At 40.2% G+C, this 20079-nt stretch overlaps 2 protein-coding genes across 3 annotated transcripts in view; one reads left to right on the top strand and one right to left on the bottom strand.

The window, feature by feature from the left end:
• The window catches only part of sptbn4a (spectrin, beta, non-erythrocytic 4a), a 51762-nt gene that overhangs the window by 11138 nt on the left and 20545 nt on the right, over positions 1 to 20079 (top strand). The window contains exons 1-2 of one of the 2 annotated variants that reach the window (XM_076161463.1): positions 14894 to 15251; positions 15458 to 15612. In XM_076161463.1, coding sequence (XP_076017578.1) covers positions 15490 to 15612 — 123 coding nt within the window. In that variant the 5' untranslated portion in view covers positions 14894 to 15251; positions 15458 to 15489. Of the gene's footprint in view, positions 1 to 14893; positions 15252 to 15457; positions 15613 to 20079 lie in introns of those variants that run through there. The other variant, XM_076161462.1, reaches the window with a different exon arrangement.
• Positions 459 to 1325, bottom strand: bhlha9 (basic helix-loop-helix family, member a9). The gene has a single exon (XM_076161199.1). The coding sequence runs from the start codon at positions 1323 to 1325 to the stop codon at positions 459 to 461; it is 867 nt and encodes a 288-aa protein (XP_076017314.1).

The raw sequence follows: 20079 nt of genomic DNA, 5'->3' as shown, positions 1-20079 counted from the left end.
CTTGTATCTTTAAAAGAACGTGTGTTGAGTATCCAGGTCCCATCCTTGTTGAACATCAGCTTGGCTTCAGTGTGCTGCACATATGGCCTACATTTGCATATTCTCCAAATGACTTAGCCAGTAAAAAGACAACATTCTGCAGGTTATATACTTACAACAAATAGTGAAACATTCTGTAGACCTAACATTTTGAAAAATACATTTACCAAAATATATACAACATTCTGCAGTCTAGTTTGCCATTGCACGTTTAATATTTGTAAATAACATATCGATGACGCTCCTGGACATGAATCTATAATGTTTCTGTAATACTGAAGTGCTGGCAACAGCAGGAACAAAAATCTCTCATAATTTTTCTCCCTGAGTTTGTGAAGTAGTCCAGTAGTGTCTTCAGCAGTCATCAGGGCTCACAGTGGTGGATTTAGCCTCAGAGCAAGGACAGACAATTTAGTTTGTCAGAGCAAGGACAGACTGTGTTCTGGCTCCTGCAGGTAGCTCACCTGCCATGGAAGCCCAAGAGCCGGAGAAGGCTCCACAAATGTGTCCATGTATCCCTGTGTGCAGGAGGTCCACACACCTGGCTGATAACCCAACCCCTCACCCACCTGAGGGTATCTGAGAGGACTTGGTGAATGGTCAGGTGGGCTACTACAGTGTCCATGCGAGGCATAAAGCTGTCCCTCAGTAGGGTAACAAGGATAGTGGGGTGATGGGGGACACGACGAACCGATGCTCTCCACGTAGACGTGTGGCTCTGCAGGCAGTCTGTGCACTTGAAGCCCTTGTTGGGGCTGCATCTGGTGAGAGATGGACGGGTGCCAGGGGATGTAACTCTGGTGCTCCAGGCGAGGAACTGTCACCCTGGTCTGCTCGAGCCGAGATGCTCCCATCACGGCTGGTCCCGGCAACCCAGCTGATCTGTTGCACTCCCGATGGGTGCAGGGCTTGCTCTGGGGATTTGAGCTCAGGAAAACGGAGAGAGCTGAGATTCTGTTGATAGCCCTCTGCAGAGTGGAAATCTTGGAGAGGCGCTTGCCGCTGAGGTCATGGTTGAGAGCAACGCGTAGGGCATTGAAGGCTTGGTTGTAGTCCATGATGCGTTTCCGTTCTCTGACGTTGGCAGCCATCCGTCGAGCCTTCGAGCGGACGGGCCGACTGCGCTTCTTGGACTGGCCTTCTTCTGCTTCACTTGGGCTGCCGGTTGAGCTCTCGCTGTCTTGGAAGGCTGCTTTGGGACTTCCCTCATCCTCCCCTTCATCTAGTATGCCAAGCTCCAGTTCTTCCTCTGAGAACTCTGATCCTGCTACACTGCTACAGCTCATTGTGTAGGCAGCGTAGACACTAGACAAGTCTGACTAACAGTTCTGTAGTGAAGACTCCTCACGGTGCTGCTGGATACCACGCTTCTTATACTCCTTGACTTGTTTTGCGGGGCTGTCGGTATTTGTTGCCGTGCCGACAGCCCAAGTTTTCTCCACCTCTGACTCCCCTGGTGCCTTGTGATTACTCGTACCTGCAGAAGACAGGTTGGTCTGCTTTTAAAGCTATTCAAGTCACATGGTGCAATCACCTGTGAGGAATGGTGCACACTCTCTCTCGCTCTCTGTCTCTCTGTCTCTCTCTCTCTCTCTCTCTCTCTCTCTCTCTCTCTCTCTCTCTCTCCCTAGGTTTATGGGTGCCCTCCAGGCATATGGCACTGTCACCTCCTCCTCCTACTCCAACACTCCCTCACATCCCGTACAGGATCTGTTAAGACGTTTGTCTGTCCAATACATAAGCAAAAACATTATTTGCTTATGTGTTATTATTATTATTATTATTATTATTATTATTAATTATTTGAGAATAGCACGATTAATTCCTGTTTTCTTATTAACCCTCTTATCACTGATTGCTCATGGTTTTCCATGAGTTCAGTAAATGTCCTTATTGCTTGCCTTTGTAATTCCTTCTTTCACATAGAACAGCATGATGTCAGGCCACTTAGACTTAGCAAAATGATTATTTCTTATAGGCATAGTGAAGCGTATGGCTCACTTTTGTGATATTCATCTAAATGGGCGTTTCGTGTGTATTTGTCCAGGACATCTGTGACAAATTGCAAATTTTTCTAAACAGGCTAATCTGTTATTCTTGTTTCCCTCTTTCTCAGGTCTGGGAATAGAGGAACCTTCTTATCTACCATAGGCTGGAGGTTAGATTTGTCCTTGCAATTAGCCGTCCCCCTCTCTCTCGCTCTCTCTCTCCGTCTCTTGCTCTCTCTCGCTCTCTCTCTCTCTCTGTCTCTCTCCGCTCAGGTTTAAGGGCCATGTAATTTAGAGTAGCTTCCCTGGAACCCATCCCCATAAATCAGTCCTGGGCAGCACCTGAGGACAAGAGCAGAGCAGGCTGTGGACTTCAAAGAGAGGGAAAAACAAGGGCAAATATTTTACAATTAGAACCTGCAATTGCTGTTGGCCTATGCTATCTATCCTTCAACATCTTTTACTAGTTAGGACTTCTCTCCATATTGATAATACTTACACTGTTGAAATCAAACACAATGATTCAGCATTTCGATAGGACACACATAACTTTCTAAACAAAGATCTCAACATAGAATGGCCTTAAACTGACCAGTGGAAAAGAAAAAAACCTGCTTCTCTGTAAAGATGTGTGTGTCAGATACTGCAGTGGACAGTGAAAGGTGATTGCACTTTTAGCGAAGCTACTGGCAACCTGCAATGGGTCAGGTAACTAAAGGGCAGGCCCTCAAAATCTGAACTGGGGGTCGTTGAGAAGCATTGCTTCCTTCCTGCCCTCTTCTTTTTATTGTATGTGTTCAGGCTTTGAGACGCCAACCTTTAGAACAATTACAGACTTGTGTTTCAGCACAAGTATTGATCTGAGGTGGGAACATTGAGTCTGGCCTTTTTACTGTTGTGTCTGGGATTTTAGTGTAGACATGGATTCTTCACTCATACAGTTCTTTTATTGATGTACCCAAACATGCATGGTTATTATAGTGCAGTGAAGTTTGGACATGCCCTGCACTTTTGCACAAGTTGTTGCGCAATAGAATAAATATTGTGAGAATATTGTAACCTCTTCTGAGATCTGCACAGTGTCATTTCTTACACTAAAGGAACATTCCCCTATGCATTTTTGTAATAAATAAGATGAGCTTGGACATTTAGTTTAATTTTTTCAAAATATGGATGTGGATATTTCTGAGTTAATATCCATTTGGATATCCATCCATAAAGTCAATTTTGGGATTTCTGGCTTGGCGAAACATAGAGACGTAGACCTCTTGAGGCCACTTTGGTTATTCTTGTTACGACAAAAATTGGAAAAACTACGTTTTTGTACTTATTTTACATTCCCAATAAAAATATTAATAATGACAATAAGCATCTGCAACATAAGACACAAAAGGCTTTTATACACTATATTTCTCTGATACAATTAAGAGGTTTGCACGTACTTGTGCAGGGTTAGGGTTAGCCCTAACCCTAACTCCATTTGTTGAATTTTTTAAAAATGTTTTACTAACTTCGGATAAACATTTCACATTTTATTCTTACCCAGGTGTAACAGAAAAAGGTTTTGTAGATTTCAGGCCAGATTGCTGGCTGGTACAACAAGCTGAGCAAAATGGGTCTCCAGACATTGACGTAGCACTTGATTGTGCCTTTATAGAGCTTTCACAGTTAGTGCATAAGTAGTTGAGCCACAATTGTAATGAAGAGGTCTTTTACTCGTTAAGTTTACCTCAGGAGACATTTTGTCTTCTTTTGCAAGCACTGTACATTTCTGTTTTAATCACTTTACTCTTTGCTCTTTTGCATACCTTTATAACATAACAGTTCAACCCACGCCACTCTGCTCTAAGGGGTACGTGGGCTATCACAAGCTGTGATTTACGGCTTCACAAACATGTCAGATTTACTGCTATGGTGTAAAGAGCATGACGACTACAGCCTCGGACTCTCCCCGTCCATTCATTTTGACAGGTGACAAGACACCAGTAATTATCAGTCGCCGGGAATAAATCACAAGATTTTATCACACAGCTCACTGTGCCCTTGATGGAATAACCATTTTCAAGCAGGGGGAACCTGTCCAACACCGCTGAACCTAAGATTTGTAAATCTCCTGCTCAAGCCCCCATAATGAGTGGTTGTTAGCCGTTTGTTATTAGAGGTCTGTGTGCCAAATGTTATAGATGTATATTTCCAAAGGGGTAGTTAGGGGTAATAAGTGAGTATGGTCCGGGTTCGCTAACCTTGGCTTTTGCAGTGGTATGTTAATGCATGTTTTTGGTGTCTGCCATGGAATTTTCTCACCTCAATAAAAAGCCTCCAGTTAAAGAAAGGGCTCCAGGTTATCTCTGCCCCTCAACTATTTGGCATACTACAATCCCTGCAGAAGTTTTAATGTTGATTAAAGTAGTGTTATCAACTCTACACTGCCAATCTGTGGTCATTTTATGGCAGTCATTTCATCGGACATACTCAAATCTTTTTCTTGCAATACCGCAAAACACTCTGGGCCAGATACATTAGTAAAGCATAAAAGTAAAACAAACCAAGCCAATTAACAGCCAATTACGTAGTCAGTGAATGGGCCTGCCTACTAATCTCATTTTGCGTGTGAATGAGAGTTTAAAAGGCACGGTTTAATGGTGGAATTGTGCCAACATGGAGCCATCAACAAGCTCGGAAAATAAAATGAAATTTGATAAAAAATAATATCAAAACAACAACATTTGGGTGTCTATTACTCATACTGTAAGCTTCATGCAACAGGAGCCACCAAAAGAACTACGGAGGAAATAAAGCAAACATGGCATAATAAGACTTCGCCATAATATTTGTGATTCTTTCAGTTGCATCACAGACTACTTGCACATTCATGGAATATTTGTGTTTTCGATTTCTATAACCGTCTTTGCTTAGGAAAAGGTGGGGGGCGGACAAGCGGTATGTGAGTGCAATCTATGGCTCCAATATTATTGGGGAAATTGGCTATGTCAAAAAACTAATGTAGTGCATGCAACATCTTAATTGGATGTGGGGAAATGTATATGTTTATGCTCTGTAACGTGTTAAGCACCAGAGATAGTGTATGACAAAATGTGGACATTCTAATTTGTATGACCCTTTAGTAAATTCAATGGATTTGCATAAAGACCATGCGATGACTCATCCAGCTCACACTCAAACTGTGCTTCCAGGCCCATGCGTCTGTTTGATACAAAACACGTTACCATAACTTGCTTTTTAGAGCACAATGCATCAAATCTGCGTCCCAAACCCGTGTAAAAGGCTAAATACATCTGGCCCCATGTTTCTTACTTGGCTGATGAGGAGATAAACAGTTTCAAAGGACATTGTTCAAAGTATGAATGTAAAACCCTATTTTTTATTCTAAGAATAGGGCTTTGATGTAACAGAAACATATCTGCAAATACTATCTGAAGTCCACTAGCACCCACATAGCTATTATCCTTGGTCCCATGGTCTCTGGCTTGTTTTGCTGCTGCACAGTGACCTCCAGATTTCCCCACTCAGAAAAGCCCAGCCAACAGATTTCTGTCCACCTATCACTTTTGATCTTTGCTGTCATCACCGAATGCTGCCTGTCATGTCTGATCGTATCAGAGACCTACAGTACCAGCGGAGAGGAGGATAAGGCCTCGACACTGACTCACATTTTCCAGTCAGCGAGACATGTAGCGTTTGGGAACCTTTGAAACATTTGCAAGAAAAACAGCTCGTCACTTTGATCTGCAATATGGGTGATTTTTAGCACGGGCTGTGAAAGTGTACTGTAGAAACATATTTGAAACAATCTAGTCAAGCATCGGGCATAGTGTGAGAATGTTTCTATCGCAGATCTCTTCCAACATGTTGAAAACAAAACATGAAAACAGCAAGCCCAGTGACACAACAGTTGTGAATCATGCTGTCTGAAATTACTGGCAATTACGTGGAGCTGGCTGCTGTAATCTCTTTCAGCGTTCACACCATCCATAAAATCTCAAATGTTGGTTGGGGGGAAAAAATGCCCCAGGTCTTTGAGCAAGCACAGCTCAACATCGAAAGTGTTATTCCCAGAATATGTCACACCATTGGCTATTAATCAGAGAGTTGTGTTGAAGATTAAACTTCAGTGGTATAGTTTCCAATGCTTTATCATTTTGATAATTGTGAGGTTGCATTAAAGGTAAAAAAGCTCAAGGATGGAGAGTGAAATAGACGGGGTCAGTGGGATATTGTGATCAGGTGGGGTTGATAAAGATACTGTATGTTGTCATTGTAAAATATTAAGCTGTAAATCATACTTGAATATATTTTGCTGTAACAGTCCAGCTGAACATTGTTATGGTTTATTCACTATTTTGTAATCATGAGAATATTTTTAAGTCTACAAGTTTGCAGAATGTTAACTCTGACTCTTCAGTAATGCTGCTCAATTCTGTAATGAGACATTATTATTTATGTTAGGTTGTAAAGCCAACCTGGTTTTCATGAAGAGAAAATCAGCACGCTACATGTTGGGGTCAGTCCTGCACTCTTTAATCTTCCCATTTACAATAAGCTCTCTTCTTGTTGATTTACACATTGAGCCGTGCATCTGTCAGTACTGATGTCATGACATGTCTAACAGTTTCCTCCACAGAGGAATGTCAGCACACTTCCTCCCTGCCCGAAATGCTTGAATCATGATATGAATCACTCATTTTACAGGATAGTATTTACCGTAGCATCATATGAGCTGCAAACCATAGTCATCACTGGAAAAGAAGAGTATTTATTGCCCATGGCAGTGGGTAGACATAAAACTGTTCACTTAAACCATACATCAGCTCATTCCATACTCGTGTAGAGGTTAATGTAAGCACATTTCTGCATGTTCCTGCACATGAAAAGAAATGTGCATGCAGTTTAAAAAACAAATCCAAAAGAGCTGTATGTTCATCGTGCATTCCTTTCAAAGAGAAGTCAGTAATTACACTGGGTTATCATTACAGGGTCCATTTAGAGTGTTGGAACATGTGGTCAAGGTTAACTGTCTGTAGGCTAGTTCCCACACAACCCACCGCAGTTAAAGCGATGCCCTCTGACCACAGAAGTGCTAAAGATCCACCACAGCAATACTATGCTTGAATTAGTCTATACTCCATATTTACACCACAGTCTTATATATATGATAATGTACAACTCTAATTCTCTTTAAATGTTATTGTCAGCTGTTATAAATCAGAAGTTTGATAGAAGTGACTGAAAATGTATCCAGTTGTGTTGGTGGCCCTTCACACCCTTCAAAGTGTGAGCGTATTTGTTTAAGAATAAAGGAAAGTCACAATCAAACTAAAGTGAATCCTCATTACGTGGCCACTGATAATTGTAGGTTTGTTCTTGCTGTTGAGGTCATAACCTCCTCTTGCCCCTGGTGGTAACCTCTCTCATATGAAGAAGCTGCCATAACTCTGACAATTCTATGGATAAAAGACAAAAAAAAATGAATGACCTCATTCCGTCATGTTATTGAGAAAGTCTGCAAAGCCTGCAAGGAAATCTAAAATATTCTCTTTAATACCAAGGAACAAATTTACAACCCTTTTTCTGCAAATAGATCACCATAACAAGCAACCATGAGTCAAATTGAGACATCTGAATTCAATCTGACATCTTTTTCAAGACAAGGATCAAGAAATGCAGCAAAACACACACAAACATTTCAGTCAATCCATGGAGCTATTCAGGCACAGTGTTAAGACATTGTATATACAGCTCCAGAAAAAATATTAAAAACCAGTGGAAAAGTATCAGTTTCTCTGGTTTAACTTTTTATAAGTACGTTTTTGCGTGTATAAACATTTTTGTTTTATTCTATAAACTACTGACAACATTACTCCCAAATTCCATCTAACAATATTGTCATTTAAAGCATTTTATTTTTTACAGAAAATGACAACTGGTCAAAATAACAAAAAAAAGTAGTTTTTCCAGATAACACGTGAAAAAATGATGACCAAAATTCTTTACTTTTTTAATGTTGAAAAAAAGTCCAATGTAGTCATATAGATATGTCAAATGTGGTAACTGTAGAGACAGCATATACGATATACTTCATCATTATTTTTATTAGTAGTATTGTTACTACTTTGAACAAGCCTGCATGTTGTAGTTGTCTCTTCTTGAACATGTTTCTGTTTTATCTGAGATGGAATGGAACTTAATCATCACTGCCACACTGTGGTGAAAGTGGCTAATTTCATAGGTGATGGTGTGTGTGTATGTTTGTGTGTAAAAGATCATTTGACTGAAACGTCTGGATTCAATGTGCTGCAAAATAGGTCATCTAGTGCACACATACTGGCCCTGAAATTGTCCTATTTTATCGATCTTTGGAAGGCAAAGGAAGTAAACACCTTTACAAATGATGCCCTCTAGTGGTAAGATGATCATACACAGCCAAATGCCCATTTAGTTGTGGTCAAATGTGGCCAGGTAAATAAATTAAGGAGACAACTCTCTTTGACAATAAATAGAAAGGTCATTTGTGCCTTGTAGCTAGTAGCTAGGTGTTGAAAACCACACACTAGGGAGAAAGGTTTTGTGTGTTTGTTATTTTAGGAGATACTTAAAATGAACTTCAAGTTTTATTCTTTGCTTTTTCCACTAGAAAAAGATTGATTTAGATTTCCTCTAGTTTGATCATTATGGCTTAGAAATAGAGCATTTTGTTGTAGAATTTGTGTGCCAAACTGGTAGAAGAGATGGAACACACTATTTACAATGTGGCATCAGTGTAACTACAGTAGTCGATCGTTCATCTGTGATGAGTTTGTTTTACCACTGCAACTCTTTTATTTTGGAGGGTTTTTTAATTCATTTTTGCCTGAAACTGCCTACTTATAGTGTGAATTTGCAGAAGAGAATTAACACTTAATTTTTAATCAGTTTTAACAGTTGTTGTGTCCTAGTCCTACTCTCAGCTATTCTTATATCTCACATCACTGGAATTTTACAATAATTACTATCAATATACAATAAGATGGTTGGAAAAAAATAGCCCTTTTTACTGCTTGCATTTTACATTGGATTTGTAAAACGTCATGCCGCTGACGATTGTGGTAGAGGCAGGAAGCTGGACAGCAGAAATGCACAAAGCATTTGATTAACAGCCATTAACAAGTCAGCACTGCCAGACTGGTAAACATGCTGCGCTTGCATGTTTGACATATATTATATGATATTATATGACATAAACAGGCATATTGGTATATTGAAAATCACGAAAAGACACACAATATTGAATTCCGACCTCAAAGCTAAGACTGATTGTTCAGTTACTGTCACAATCATTGTGACATTGTGCCAGACGTCAGAATAGCTGTATAAGTGTAGACACATTTTGGCTTGATGATAGTGCTGGTGAACGGGTCACGAGGTCGTTTAAATCACCAGGCAGGAGACATGAACGAGCTTAGCACATTTTATATCTGTATAAGTGAATGGTCAGGAGATTCACTCATTTGAAAAGGTCATAAGGTCACGGAAATCAATGTGTTTCATCCTGTTGGAAGATGAAGCATATCTTTTAAATAGCAGTGTAAAAAATATTCTTCACATCAAGGCTTTTCAACTGAGAGGGAACGATATGTATTTGTCTCTATTTATATAAATGTATAAAAGTAAAATGAAATGCCATTGAATTGTGAAAGGGTGTTAGTGCTAGTTGTAATTTATGTTTATGTATCAGCGTTGGCAACATCAGGAGTCCAGTTGTCCTTTATTAGTTCATCAGAAAGCTTTTTGTTAGGATGTTTTTGACTGATTTGACATTTTTTTCATGTTTATAAAAAATCAGATATACAGCATATCAAGAAAGACAGAACTAACAGGTTAATAAGCTTCCTTTCACTCCTTTCACATTTATATAGTCAAAATATGTGAACCCAGGCCCTTCACATCCATGACTTTCATTGACCTCCCTGATATATGTACGTGGACCCTCCTCAAAACTAATCTCGTAAACCCAATAGCCTCTAATTTATCAATCAATATCCCATCACCCGCTGTGTGTGATGCTTTGTGCAAATCCAGCATAATAGTACTTCCCTCCATCTGCCTCTTTTAAGATCAGTCAATCAGACACATAGATGCAATGGTGAAGCACAGTTTTTGGAAAAGCGATGATGGCAGCAGTAGAGATTGTTGTGTAATTTAATTGTTGATTTTAACATTTTCTACAGTTAAACTGGGAAATGTTGTCATTTTAATGGTGTATTACTTACATATGGAACACAAACAGTATTAATGATCTCTGCTACTTCCGTCAAACCTCATAAAACTCAGAATAATTGATTCATTACTTATTATTCGTATTACAAAAGAACCATGTAGCTCACACACTAAAGAGGATTTCCTGTGTGATACCAGTTCACCCCAAAAAAATTCAAAATCATTTATTACTCCACCAGGGACTTGACTGTTAACTGGATTTAACTATTTGGGATCAGTTGGCATCCACAACAGAGTAACCAGGGACCCATTCCAGTTCTAAATCACTGATCTAAGGCAATGAGAAAATTACTCCAAATCCCCTCTGTGACCTCTTCAGCCTATCAGAAGAACCTGTGTTGATTTATTTGATATATTTTCATGTATACATTATTCATTTCATTATATTCATGTCACATCATACAGAGTACATCATACATTATTCATGTAAACATTGTTAATATCCATTTGAAAGTGCTTGTTCTGTTGGAAAAGAAAATGATAGAATTCTAATCAAGCCTACATGGCAGTGCGACAACTCCAACTGCTGGTTCATGAGGATTTGATGCCATAAAAATGGTGTCCCAAGCGAGAATTCTTTGAAAAACCCTTAACCAGTGTGTGTGGCCTGTGGGTGCAGTGAATGGCTCATTGTCTCCTGTAGGTGGTGTGAGTTAGCCGCATACCAACATGACAACTATGCTAATTCTACTTTCATCCACATAGAACGTGAAAAAACCCTGAAATGGTGTCACAGTTTACATGCAGGCAGGTGCTTGTCCATTTATGCAGAACAAGTAAGAAAGGGCTAAAAGCTAACGAAGATCACGAAGTAATTTATGTCTGCCTCGAGGTGGATTTGAGGATTATAGAAAGTGCATGCAAAAATGCAGAATTGCTGCTGTGTAAATAGCACAGAAGTGTTCAGACACAACATGATACCGAAAACCATTCATACTGTCACCTCACAGCACAAAGGTTCTGGTTTGAACTCCAGCTGCCACAGTCCAATGGTAGATAAAGTCAACTGGAATGGATTGTTTATGTGATCAGAACAAGTAGGAATCACAACACAAGTAAATGGCAGCTCATGATAAAGTTGAATTTGAGTTGAACTGTACATTTACAAGACAATCAGAATAAATGGATACATTTTGAGTTTTATTTGATGAAATTCTTTTTGTTGATACCACAGTATTCTACAGCCAGCTGCCAATTTAAAGGGTAATTAAAGAAGGTTTCTGTTATCCTACAGAACAAAATGGCCATCATATATCTGGGGGTTGACAGAGTTTGATCAATGCCAATGATTTCAAAGAATTCTGGCTTTCAATTAACTGCAGCCTGTTTTCAATCAAAACCACAGTGTTTTAATGCTCCGGCCCGAGTGGACGCAACACATTTGAGCTGTTAAGGCCTAATTATTATGACCAGTACATTTTTCAATAGAATGTTGATGTTTAATAAATCTGTAGAGGTTTATCATTCTTCTGTTGCCCCTTTAGCTTCTTGCTAAGTTCTGTATAGCCCTTTATAACCAGACTGATAACTTTAATCCACATCGAATAGTTCTATTTCCACAAAAACTTGTCTCACAAGCTTATGGTTCATTGTGAGTTTGCATTATACAGAGAGAGAAACTGGAAAACTGGTTTAGCAGCCCAGAGTCACTATCCTGTTGGTTCTCTTCATCACTGAGATCACACAGTTCCAGGTTTTAGTTGATTTAACACTTCAAGACTGAAGTTGAATAACAGTGGCTATTTGAAGAATTGTTATTGAGTCTTTGACTGTAAAAAAAATGTTTTTAAAAACACAGGGCCTAGATGGCCGTTGGAGGAACAGCACTTTATATGTTTGACTCCCAGATTTTGATGTCATGTTGGTCCTGAGCAAAATATCTCAGCAGCTATGCATCGGTTTTCCGTTAAATATATTATCCCCAATTATTCCCTGACGTAGATATACACTCAGTGATCACTTTATTAGATACACCTGCACGACCCAATACAACATCACTGCACCTTTATAAAGCCGATGGTTGACATTTTGTGGTCATAGTTGAAATGGAGGAGTTTCAATAGATGAAACATTGAAGAAGGGTAGGGCCCATTTGAACCTGCAGAAGCCACTCAACTCAGTCCCAGTTTGACGGGAGGTGTTAGGGTTAGGTGAAGAGGGGGAGAGCAGTAAACACTATTACAAATGAGTTGAATCAACAATGCTCTGAGGATTTAAAGGAAGAGTGATATATTAGATTATATTGGATTGAGTGTAGATAAACCCTTAGTTAGGGCTAGTCCCTACCATTCAACTATTTGAGCAATACTTTCTTGACACGTAGGTATTTCAGTACAAAATAGCCTCTTCCTATTTGACGGTGTAGCTTAGATTTATGCTTAAAAAAATCACCATTACACGGACGCAGAGAGAGGATCAGACACATGTTTATGTTTTTCAATTTCAGTCTGCATGTGCGTACCTGCATACTACAGATCTAGATGTATGCCGAAGTAATAGATATTGTGCCAGTGAGTCCACGTATAGGGCTTGTATTTTGAAGATGGCCGTTATTTAAAGACAAGCATGTGGTCCCAACTGACGTACGGCTGCTTCAATATTTGCGTTCAAATGTTCAAATGCATCTGAAGTAGCTGGGGTAGCTAGCTTAACACAATTTCTAGTCATGTCAAAGCTGTGTTGGCCCTAGTTAAGCATTAGCTGGGTCTGAGCATATGCCCATGAGAAAATACCTGACTATCTTGCTGGTGTAGTTTTTAATCATCTCTGATGCATGTTAGACAGGTGCAGTGATATGGATGTGATATGTTAACAGTGAAAGCATGTGTGTTGAATGCTACAGACAGTTGTAGTTCTAGTATGCACGAAAAGGCCAAATAGGGTAGTGTAAATGTAAAGGATACTGTAATTGTCAAATAAATCTCATGGTTATTTTAGTCAAAGTTGCATAGCCTTTTCTCACCGTCCCTTTGTGGATAGATTTCATCCAAACTGAGTAGAGTTTAGATTATAACATGAGCCTTACCAGTTTTAGCATCTGGTTTTGAAGACCTAAATAAGACTTTTGCGCACCGCATCTGTTAAAGTTGCAATCTGGAAATGTAAAGAAAGCGTCACCTGAAAATGTAACCAGAATGTAAATCACTGCATTGGAATGTGTGCTTACTCTCTCCAACACAGTTAGACAACACAAGACAATAACTCCAACTAACTGAGTGTGTTTCTGTTTCTGTTTCTGTTTGTGTACATCAGTAATGAACAGAGGCAACCTATCCTATCAAAGCCAAAATCTTCAATCAGACATGTGAGTGTAGAATATGTAAATGTTATAGTATTGAAAAATATGAAATTCAGATTTGAGTAAGTTAGCATGTGTGTTTTGCTAACATTATGCTGTTGTGTATTGTTATGAAAAAGATTATAATTGTAAATCATGAGGTATGTTCATTTTAGAAATGTAGAATAAGATATATTTTAATTTGACATTAACAGAAAAATTATCAAATCAACTCCAGCATTGGAAGGAATAAAAGCATTGATTCATTTTGGATCTAATCTAAAATATATATATATATATATATATATATATATATATATATATATATATATATATGTTTGAGTGTCTGCAGCACAAATGCAGACATAACATTAGCACTGGTTACAAGGGAAATTTTCTGAAGGCATAGAATTGCCTTTTATGTATGATTCAGTTGAGAGGAAGCAGTAATACACACTGCACATGGTCACACGTGTCCACCTCCTGAATATCTGCTGCAGGAGAATGACACGCAGGCCATCTTTTAAAGGCAGAGTGAACAGTGATCCAAATCAGTCAGCTGCACTGTGAGCCATGTGTGCATGCGTCTCGCTTCCCTCTCATTCAGCTGTTTTAAAACGACACCTCCCCCCCTCCCTAAATCCTGCTCCCGCTCTGAGTGCAGTCATTTCTAGTGCAGAGAAATGTCCCTGGTGACACTGAGGGATGACGCAGGTTCTCTCTTCCTTTCTCTGTTTAAATACCTCCCCACCAATACCACCTTTTCCCTCTTTTGAATCGCTCTCCCCTTCTCTCTTGCTCTTGCCACCCCCCTTCTGCATTTCCTCTCCCTGTCTTTTTCTCTCTCCCCTCTTTTGCTGTCTCCCCCTTTTTCCCCTCCTTCTTGCTCTCTCTCGCGCTCTCTCCCTCTCCCTCTCCCTCTCCCTTTCCCTCTCTCTCTCTCTCTGCTCCGGCACTGCAGTGCTGATTGTGATTGCACACACACTCACACACTCACACACACACACACACACACACACACACACTCACGCAAGCACACATACACACAGGAGCGTAGCTGAGAGGCAAGGACTGCAGCAGCATGCACCAACCGTGGCTGAGCTGTTCAGGGACACGAGGAAGGGGAACTGAGGAGAGAATCTAGTGTACCGCCTCACACCAGCCTGCGTGTGCATCTTTGCAGCGGTGGGAATGATGCTTTTCAAGAGCGGATAGCTCGTGTTATCTGGCCTCCTCTGCACTGCCTCTGCATCCCATTCACCCTGCTCCTCCCACTCCAACTCTTCCTCCTCCTTCTGTCTACAGCATCATTAGACAGGACTACAGATTGACCGGGACTGGCAAGTTCTGGATGGTCAGCTTTGCTCTGGCTGAAAGGTTCTTCTGTGGCTATGCTACATCTACACCTTCCATGATGGCTGGATTGTAATCGAGCTTCAGAGGCAGAAGATAACCAACAACCCACAGGAATCTTGGATGTGTGTGTCATTCTTTACCAGTGTTGTCACTGGCGCATTTCCTCAATTTCACTGGTTGTTTTTGCCTTCTCTGAGACTGGCTAGCAGGCACTGCAGCATCAGGACCGCAAGAGCCATGAAGTGGTAGGGCATGAGGACCCAGGGGCGACCCAAAGGAAGGGCTTGAGTGCTTCCATTGCTACCATTGCTGCTGAGGTGCTTATCTTGATTTTTTTCCTCCAGAAAAGGGTGGCTGGTGGGGGTTGGGGTGGGTGGTGACAGCACAGGTACCCAGGCCCCTGCAGAGCAGAGCCGGTGGCTCTTGCATTGAGAAGGCAGGCAGGACGTCCTGTGGGAAAGGGGGGGAGAGGGGCTGGCTTGAGCGTTGGGCTCCTGATGGTGGCTATTTTTGTCTCCCCTAGCTGAGTGATTGGGACAGCGGGTGGAAGAGAAGATGCTTATGGCCCGAGACACGGCGCGGGATGAGGCTCAAAAGCTACACAGGAAGTGGCTGAAGCACCAGGCCTTTATGGCAGAACTGGCCCGCAATAAGGAATGGCTGGCCAAGATCGAGCAGGTGAGTGGAGGATGGGATGAGGAAGGGGTGGATGGGGAGGTCAGATAGGCACAGCAGGTGAGTCGGATGGGATGGTACTATGCCAGAGAGAGCATGTGACTGAGAAACAGTGTGCAGAGTGGGTGTGGTGGCAGTAGGCTGGGATAGGTGAATGTGTGGAAGATGTCATCACTCATTTCATCACTTGGCTTGGGGACATCCTGACTTACATTCTCAAGGTTATGATTGTGAAAGTGGCTGTGTTGTTTTCACGATCACAGGTGTTGTGCTTCTTTGGTTTCTAAGCTGAAAGGTTACAGCACTGCTCACAAATGGAGGATACAGAGAAAACTACATTATATGCAGCAGAGGGCAAGTAGCACCTTTGTAGAATTAAATAGGCTAAACATACAGAGGTTACACACTCATAAACCATACTGCTGTCTGCTGTTACTGATGGGATCACAAAACTGCTGTAAGATGAATTTGCCTCATATAGATATTCCAAGACCTATTTTATCCCTGTGTTCCCATCATGCTTCACTGCCTTGACAGCCCAGCCACAGAGAATGTTCTCATGTCCTCTGACTCAGTGAAGCTCAGGTGGGCTCCTCACATGTAAATCAGTTAATGAGGCTCCATTTTGGCTTGTGGCACATTGCATTTGGTGTGTTTTGACTCAGAACAGGTTGGCTGCTCTGGTTCAAAAAAAGGAGGGTCAAGTTAGTCACACATGTGAATTTGGAGGAGGGAAACATGTAAATGAATTTGATGTCGACATTTCACATAGGTGTATGATTTTACATTTGACTGAATTGCTGTCATTTGTTTTTATTTAATTCATCTTGATGCTTCCGTAAGATATATGTCCTGATTTAGTCAGGAAGTGCTCCTTTAAATTCAGGCCTCCAGCCTCATGTGAACACTAGCAAAATGTCAGGGAGAAGCAGTTGTTCAGCTGCAGTCACACAGTATAAATCCTGTATCGCTATTCATATTTGAATTGTTATTTTCACATTCGGTTAATGAAGGCACATCAATGAGTAGTTAGTGATGCAATGTACTAAATTGATCAAAAGCTGCATTGGGGGTTTTGCATGATCACTTTGATGTTTCTCTTTAATTGAGACTCAATTTGTTACTTGTATGAGAGTCTCATAAATGACTGGTATTGATCCTTCATATGCCAATTACTCATTTGTTGAAAAAACATATGACTAAAACCATTCTTAGTTTTACGTGGCCATATTTAAATAGATAGATTGAAATGATCTTAGCCTTGACCTTCCTTAAATGTCTTTACAGTGTCTGATAATATCCTCACAAGTTTTCCTGATATTTCCTGTGCTTGAATTATTAATTTCCTGTTGAACACATTTAAGAAATTCATTTCACTTCTCTGTATAGATTTTTACACGTTATTTTTGTAGTTTATATGATTAAAAATTCATTAGATAGCAATGTAACTAATTATAATCACAGCCCTTGAAGACAAGTCCTCCAACTGGATATTACCTAATGAGGAAATCCTCATTAGCCATCTTGCTTGTCCATGTGTGAAATGCATTTCAAGGTTTATCATGCTAGTCTAGACCCTCCTACTGAGCCATCAGCCACGTAGATTTACCTCAGTCACCAAGCAAAACAGGTGAAAGAGGATTTTCTATGTATCCAGATAGGTTTGTGCTTTTAGTATCATTACGATTAATAAACCATAATTATTCACAAAATATGTTTTACACATATATAACCATGTCTTGTTCTCTGTTCAGCCTGCACTGACAAAAATTAAGAGTTTAATATAATAATTCATAGTCATAGTGTTTTCAAACTGTTTGTAGTGCAAAGTAAACTGTAGTGTTGGAATGCACAAACACTGCCAGGTGAGCAGTAAATGTTGGAAACACCTGGGATTAATGATTTTACTTAGGACATCATAAACATTTTTACAGAGACCACCATTAGAACTTGTATATGGGAAAATAAAACAGCATTGCTGCATGTGGTGATTTAGATGTGATTATTAATGCCACTTGAAAATACAGGTTTGCTCAGATAATCATTCAACAGGGGTTCGACAACAGTGAGATGGGAGTACAAGGGCCCACATGATTTACAATGGCTCAACACGGTCCACCAGTGTAATGATTTATAACAAACAATGTAGAGGATACATGAGCAGGCATATTTACTGATCTTTTATTTTCCGACATTTCTTAATGCAATCAAACAAGAATGATTTCTCTGTGTTACAGTGATTGGACTTGGCAGCTAGATAGTAAATGGCAGATTGGATTTTTTTTTTTTTTTAAGAAATTGTGTATTATTATGTGTCCAGTTAGTTCAGTAGTCTTTGTTTGGTAAAGGTGTAACTATGACCTACATGGCCCTGCCCTCAGACCCACCAGTGCCGTGTTAATGTCTTGTGTTTCTAATACAACGGTATTATTCCTCATATTTTCAAGAACTGAAAAGTATGCTGTCATGTTCTGCTTAATGTACGTCTAACTAAGAGAGACATAGAAGCCCTCTACCGAGAATGACATCTCAGCTTGAAACGAAAACGGACTGAAACAGGATACTGCTTTGCTGCTAAATCATCAGCATATTTATATAACCTTTCATGCCAAATACCAGATAAATAAACCAGAAGGATTGACACTGAGTGCAGAAGATGGCTGCCACAGAGGTTGTCTCTCCTGTGCCGACCAGTAGGATTTCTTAAAGTTCTCATCTAGTTGGCCCTGTAAAGACTCATACAGGGACCCCTTGCTTTCCCTAGCCGTGCTTTACAACACTATATCTGTCCCTATTGGTGTCTGTGTCGTTACCTGAGAGACACAGAGAAAAGATGACGCTGCGTCCTACTGTGATCGGAGAACTCGCCGTCCTTTTGGAAGGGTTCCCACCTCGGCCCCTTAGCTCTGTTCTCTCTCCCTACTCGTCCAGCCCATGAAGCTCTAGTCTAGGCTCATGTATGTGGAAGATCTCTGGGTGCTTCTCTGTTACACTATGAGGACTCACAGCTGACCTTGTGCCAAGCCATACCAGTGGCTCAGGGGTCAAATGCATTGTAAACACACAAACAAACACCAAGCCTGTTTAGCTGGAGCCCATAGATGAGATACAATTAGATAAATAGGCTCAGCACGTTTTTGTAACAAGAAATATGAACCACATCATCCTCATAGTGAGTTGTCTGCTTTTTGCTCAGTACGATTTACAATAGCACCAGAGGTAAAAACATCTTTCAACCATCTTAGAGTATTTTGCTCAATTCAACCCTGCGTTATTCAGTGTGTAATAACGCTTTAAATTACATGTAGTGCTGCTGATGTAGCATACTGAGCATAGTATTTGAATATCTATCTAGCTTTAGGAATGCCACAAACCCAGACGGGCACATGGGGGAGAAACTTAGGTCTGCTTGTTTGTGCCCTCCAATAGACACAGTTGGCATTGTCCATGGGTGGCAAGCCAGCATGTGGACCTGGTCCTCGTTTCTCCAGCGAGTCCTACTGGTCTGTCAGAGTACCTGCACAGAGGAGGGCGGCAGGATCTGTGGGTGTAGCATGAGCCGCCCAACTTTGTTTCTTCCTGGGAAATTCTGACTCAGTTGAAAATAGACTTGTGGTGATTCTTCCATCATAATATTTAAGCTTGTAAATAGAAATGTAAATAACTATGCAGTGATGGAGTGCAGCATTATTTAACTGTGAAACATAACTTGATGTGTTAGCATTTAGTTAAATCAATTTCCTGTACATGAACGACATATATTATGATTCTTAGTCTCATACTGTTGCTTTTAAATCTTGTTTGTTGATTTGTACCGTCAAGAAAAACTACCATCAAATTATTTAGAATTTAGATTCTGAGCATAGTTGCACCAGTCTTCAGCATTTCCTTTGGGTTTCTTTTCTTTGACAACTCCAAACAGACTATAGTAGTAATATTAATGTTACTTTGGGATTTAATAATTTACTTTAATAATTTAAATATTGTAAAATAATATAATCATATCCATACATTGTTTGTTATAGGAACCATCAAACCTTCCCTTGAATATTTGTATTGCTCCAAAACCCTCTGAGGTATTAATTAGGCTATTTGGCTTCACTATACATTTGTAACATCAAACAAGGACTTGTGTTTTAGCTTTTCTATTGAAAAGATCCACTGTTTTAACAACAATAATTAAAGTGTCTTAGTACAGTAGAGATACGGTTTATATACTTGAGATCTGCAATTATCAGCTGGCTGTTTATGTGTGTGTTTGATATCAAATTAAAGGTCACACAAATTTGATATCCTGCAACAAGAGATCTAGTTATTTGGATTATTGCGGATTCTGCATTGAGTAACACAAACACCATGTGTTCTGCACTGTCCTTTATTAAACTTATTTACAGCTTTACTTCAGTTAGATGTTGGTGGCAACATGTAACGTAGACACACCAAGCCTCAAGCTAGCAAGTATTTGGCCAG

The sequence above is a fragment of the Genypterus blacodes genome, unplaced genomic scaffold (genome assembly GCF_046128005.1).
Source record: "Genypterus blacodes isolate CSIRO-AG114 ecotype Tasmania unplaced genomic scaffold, CSIRO-AGI_Gbla_v1 ptg000111l_1, whole genome shotgun sequence".
Lineage (NCBI taxonomy): Eukaryota > Metazoa > Chordata > Actinopteri > Ophidiiformes > Ophidiidae > Genypterus > Genypterus blacodes.
Note: the sequence above shows the minus strand (reverse complement) of the source record. Positions and strands in the feature narration are given on the sequence as shown.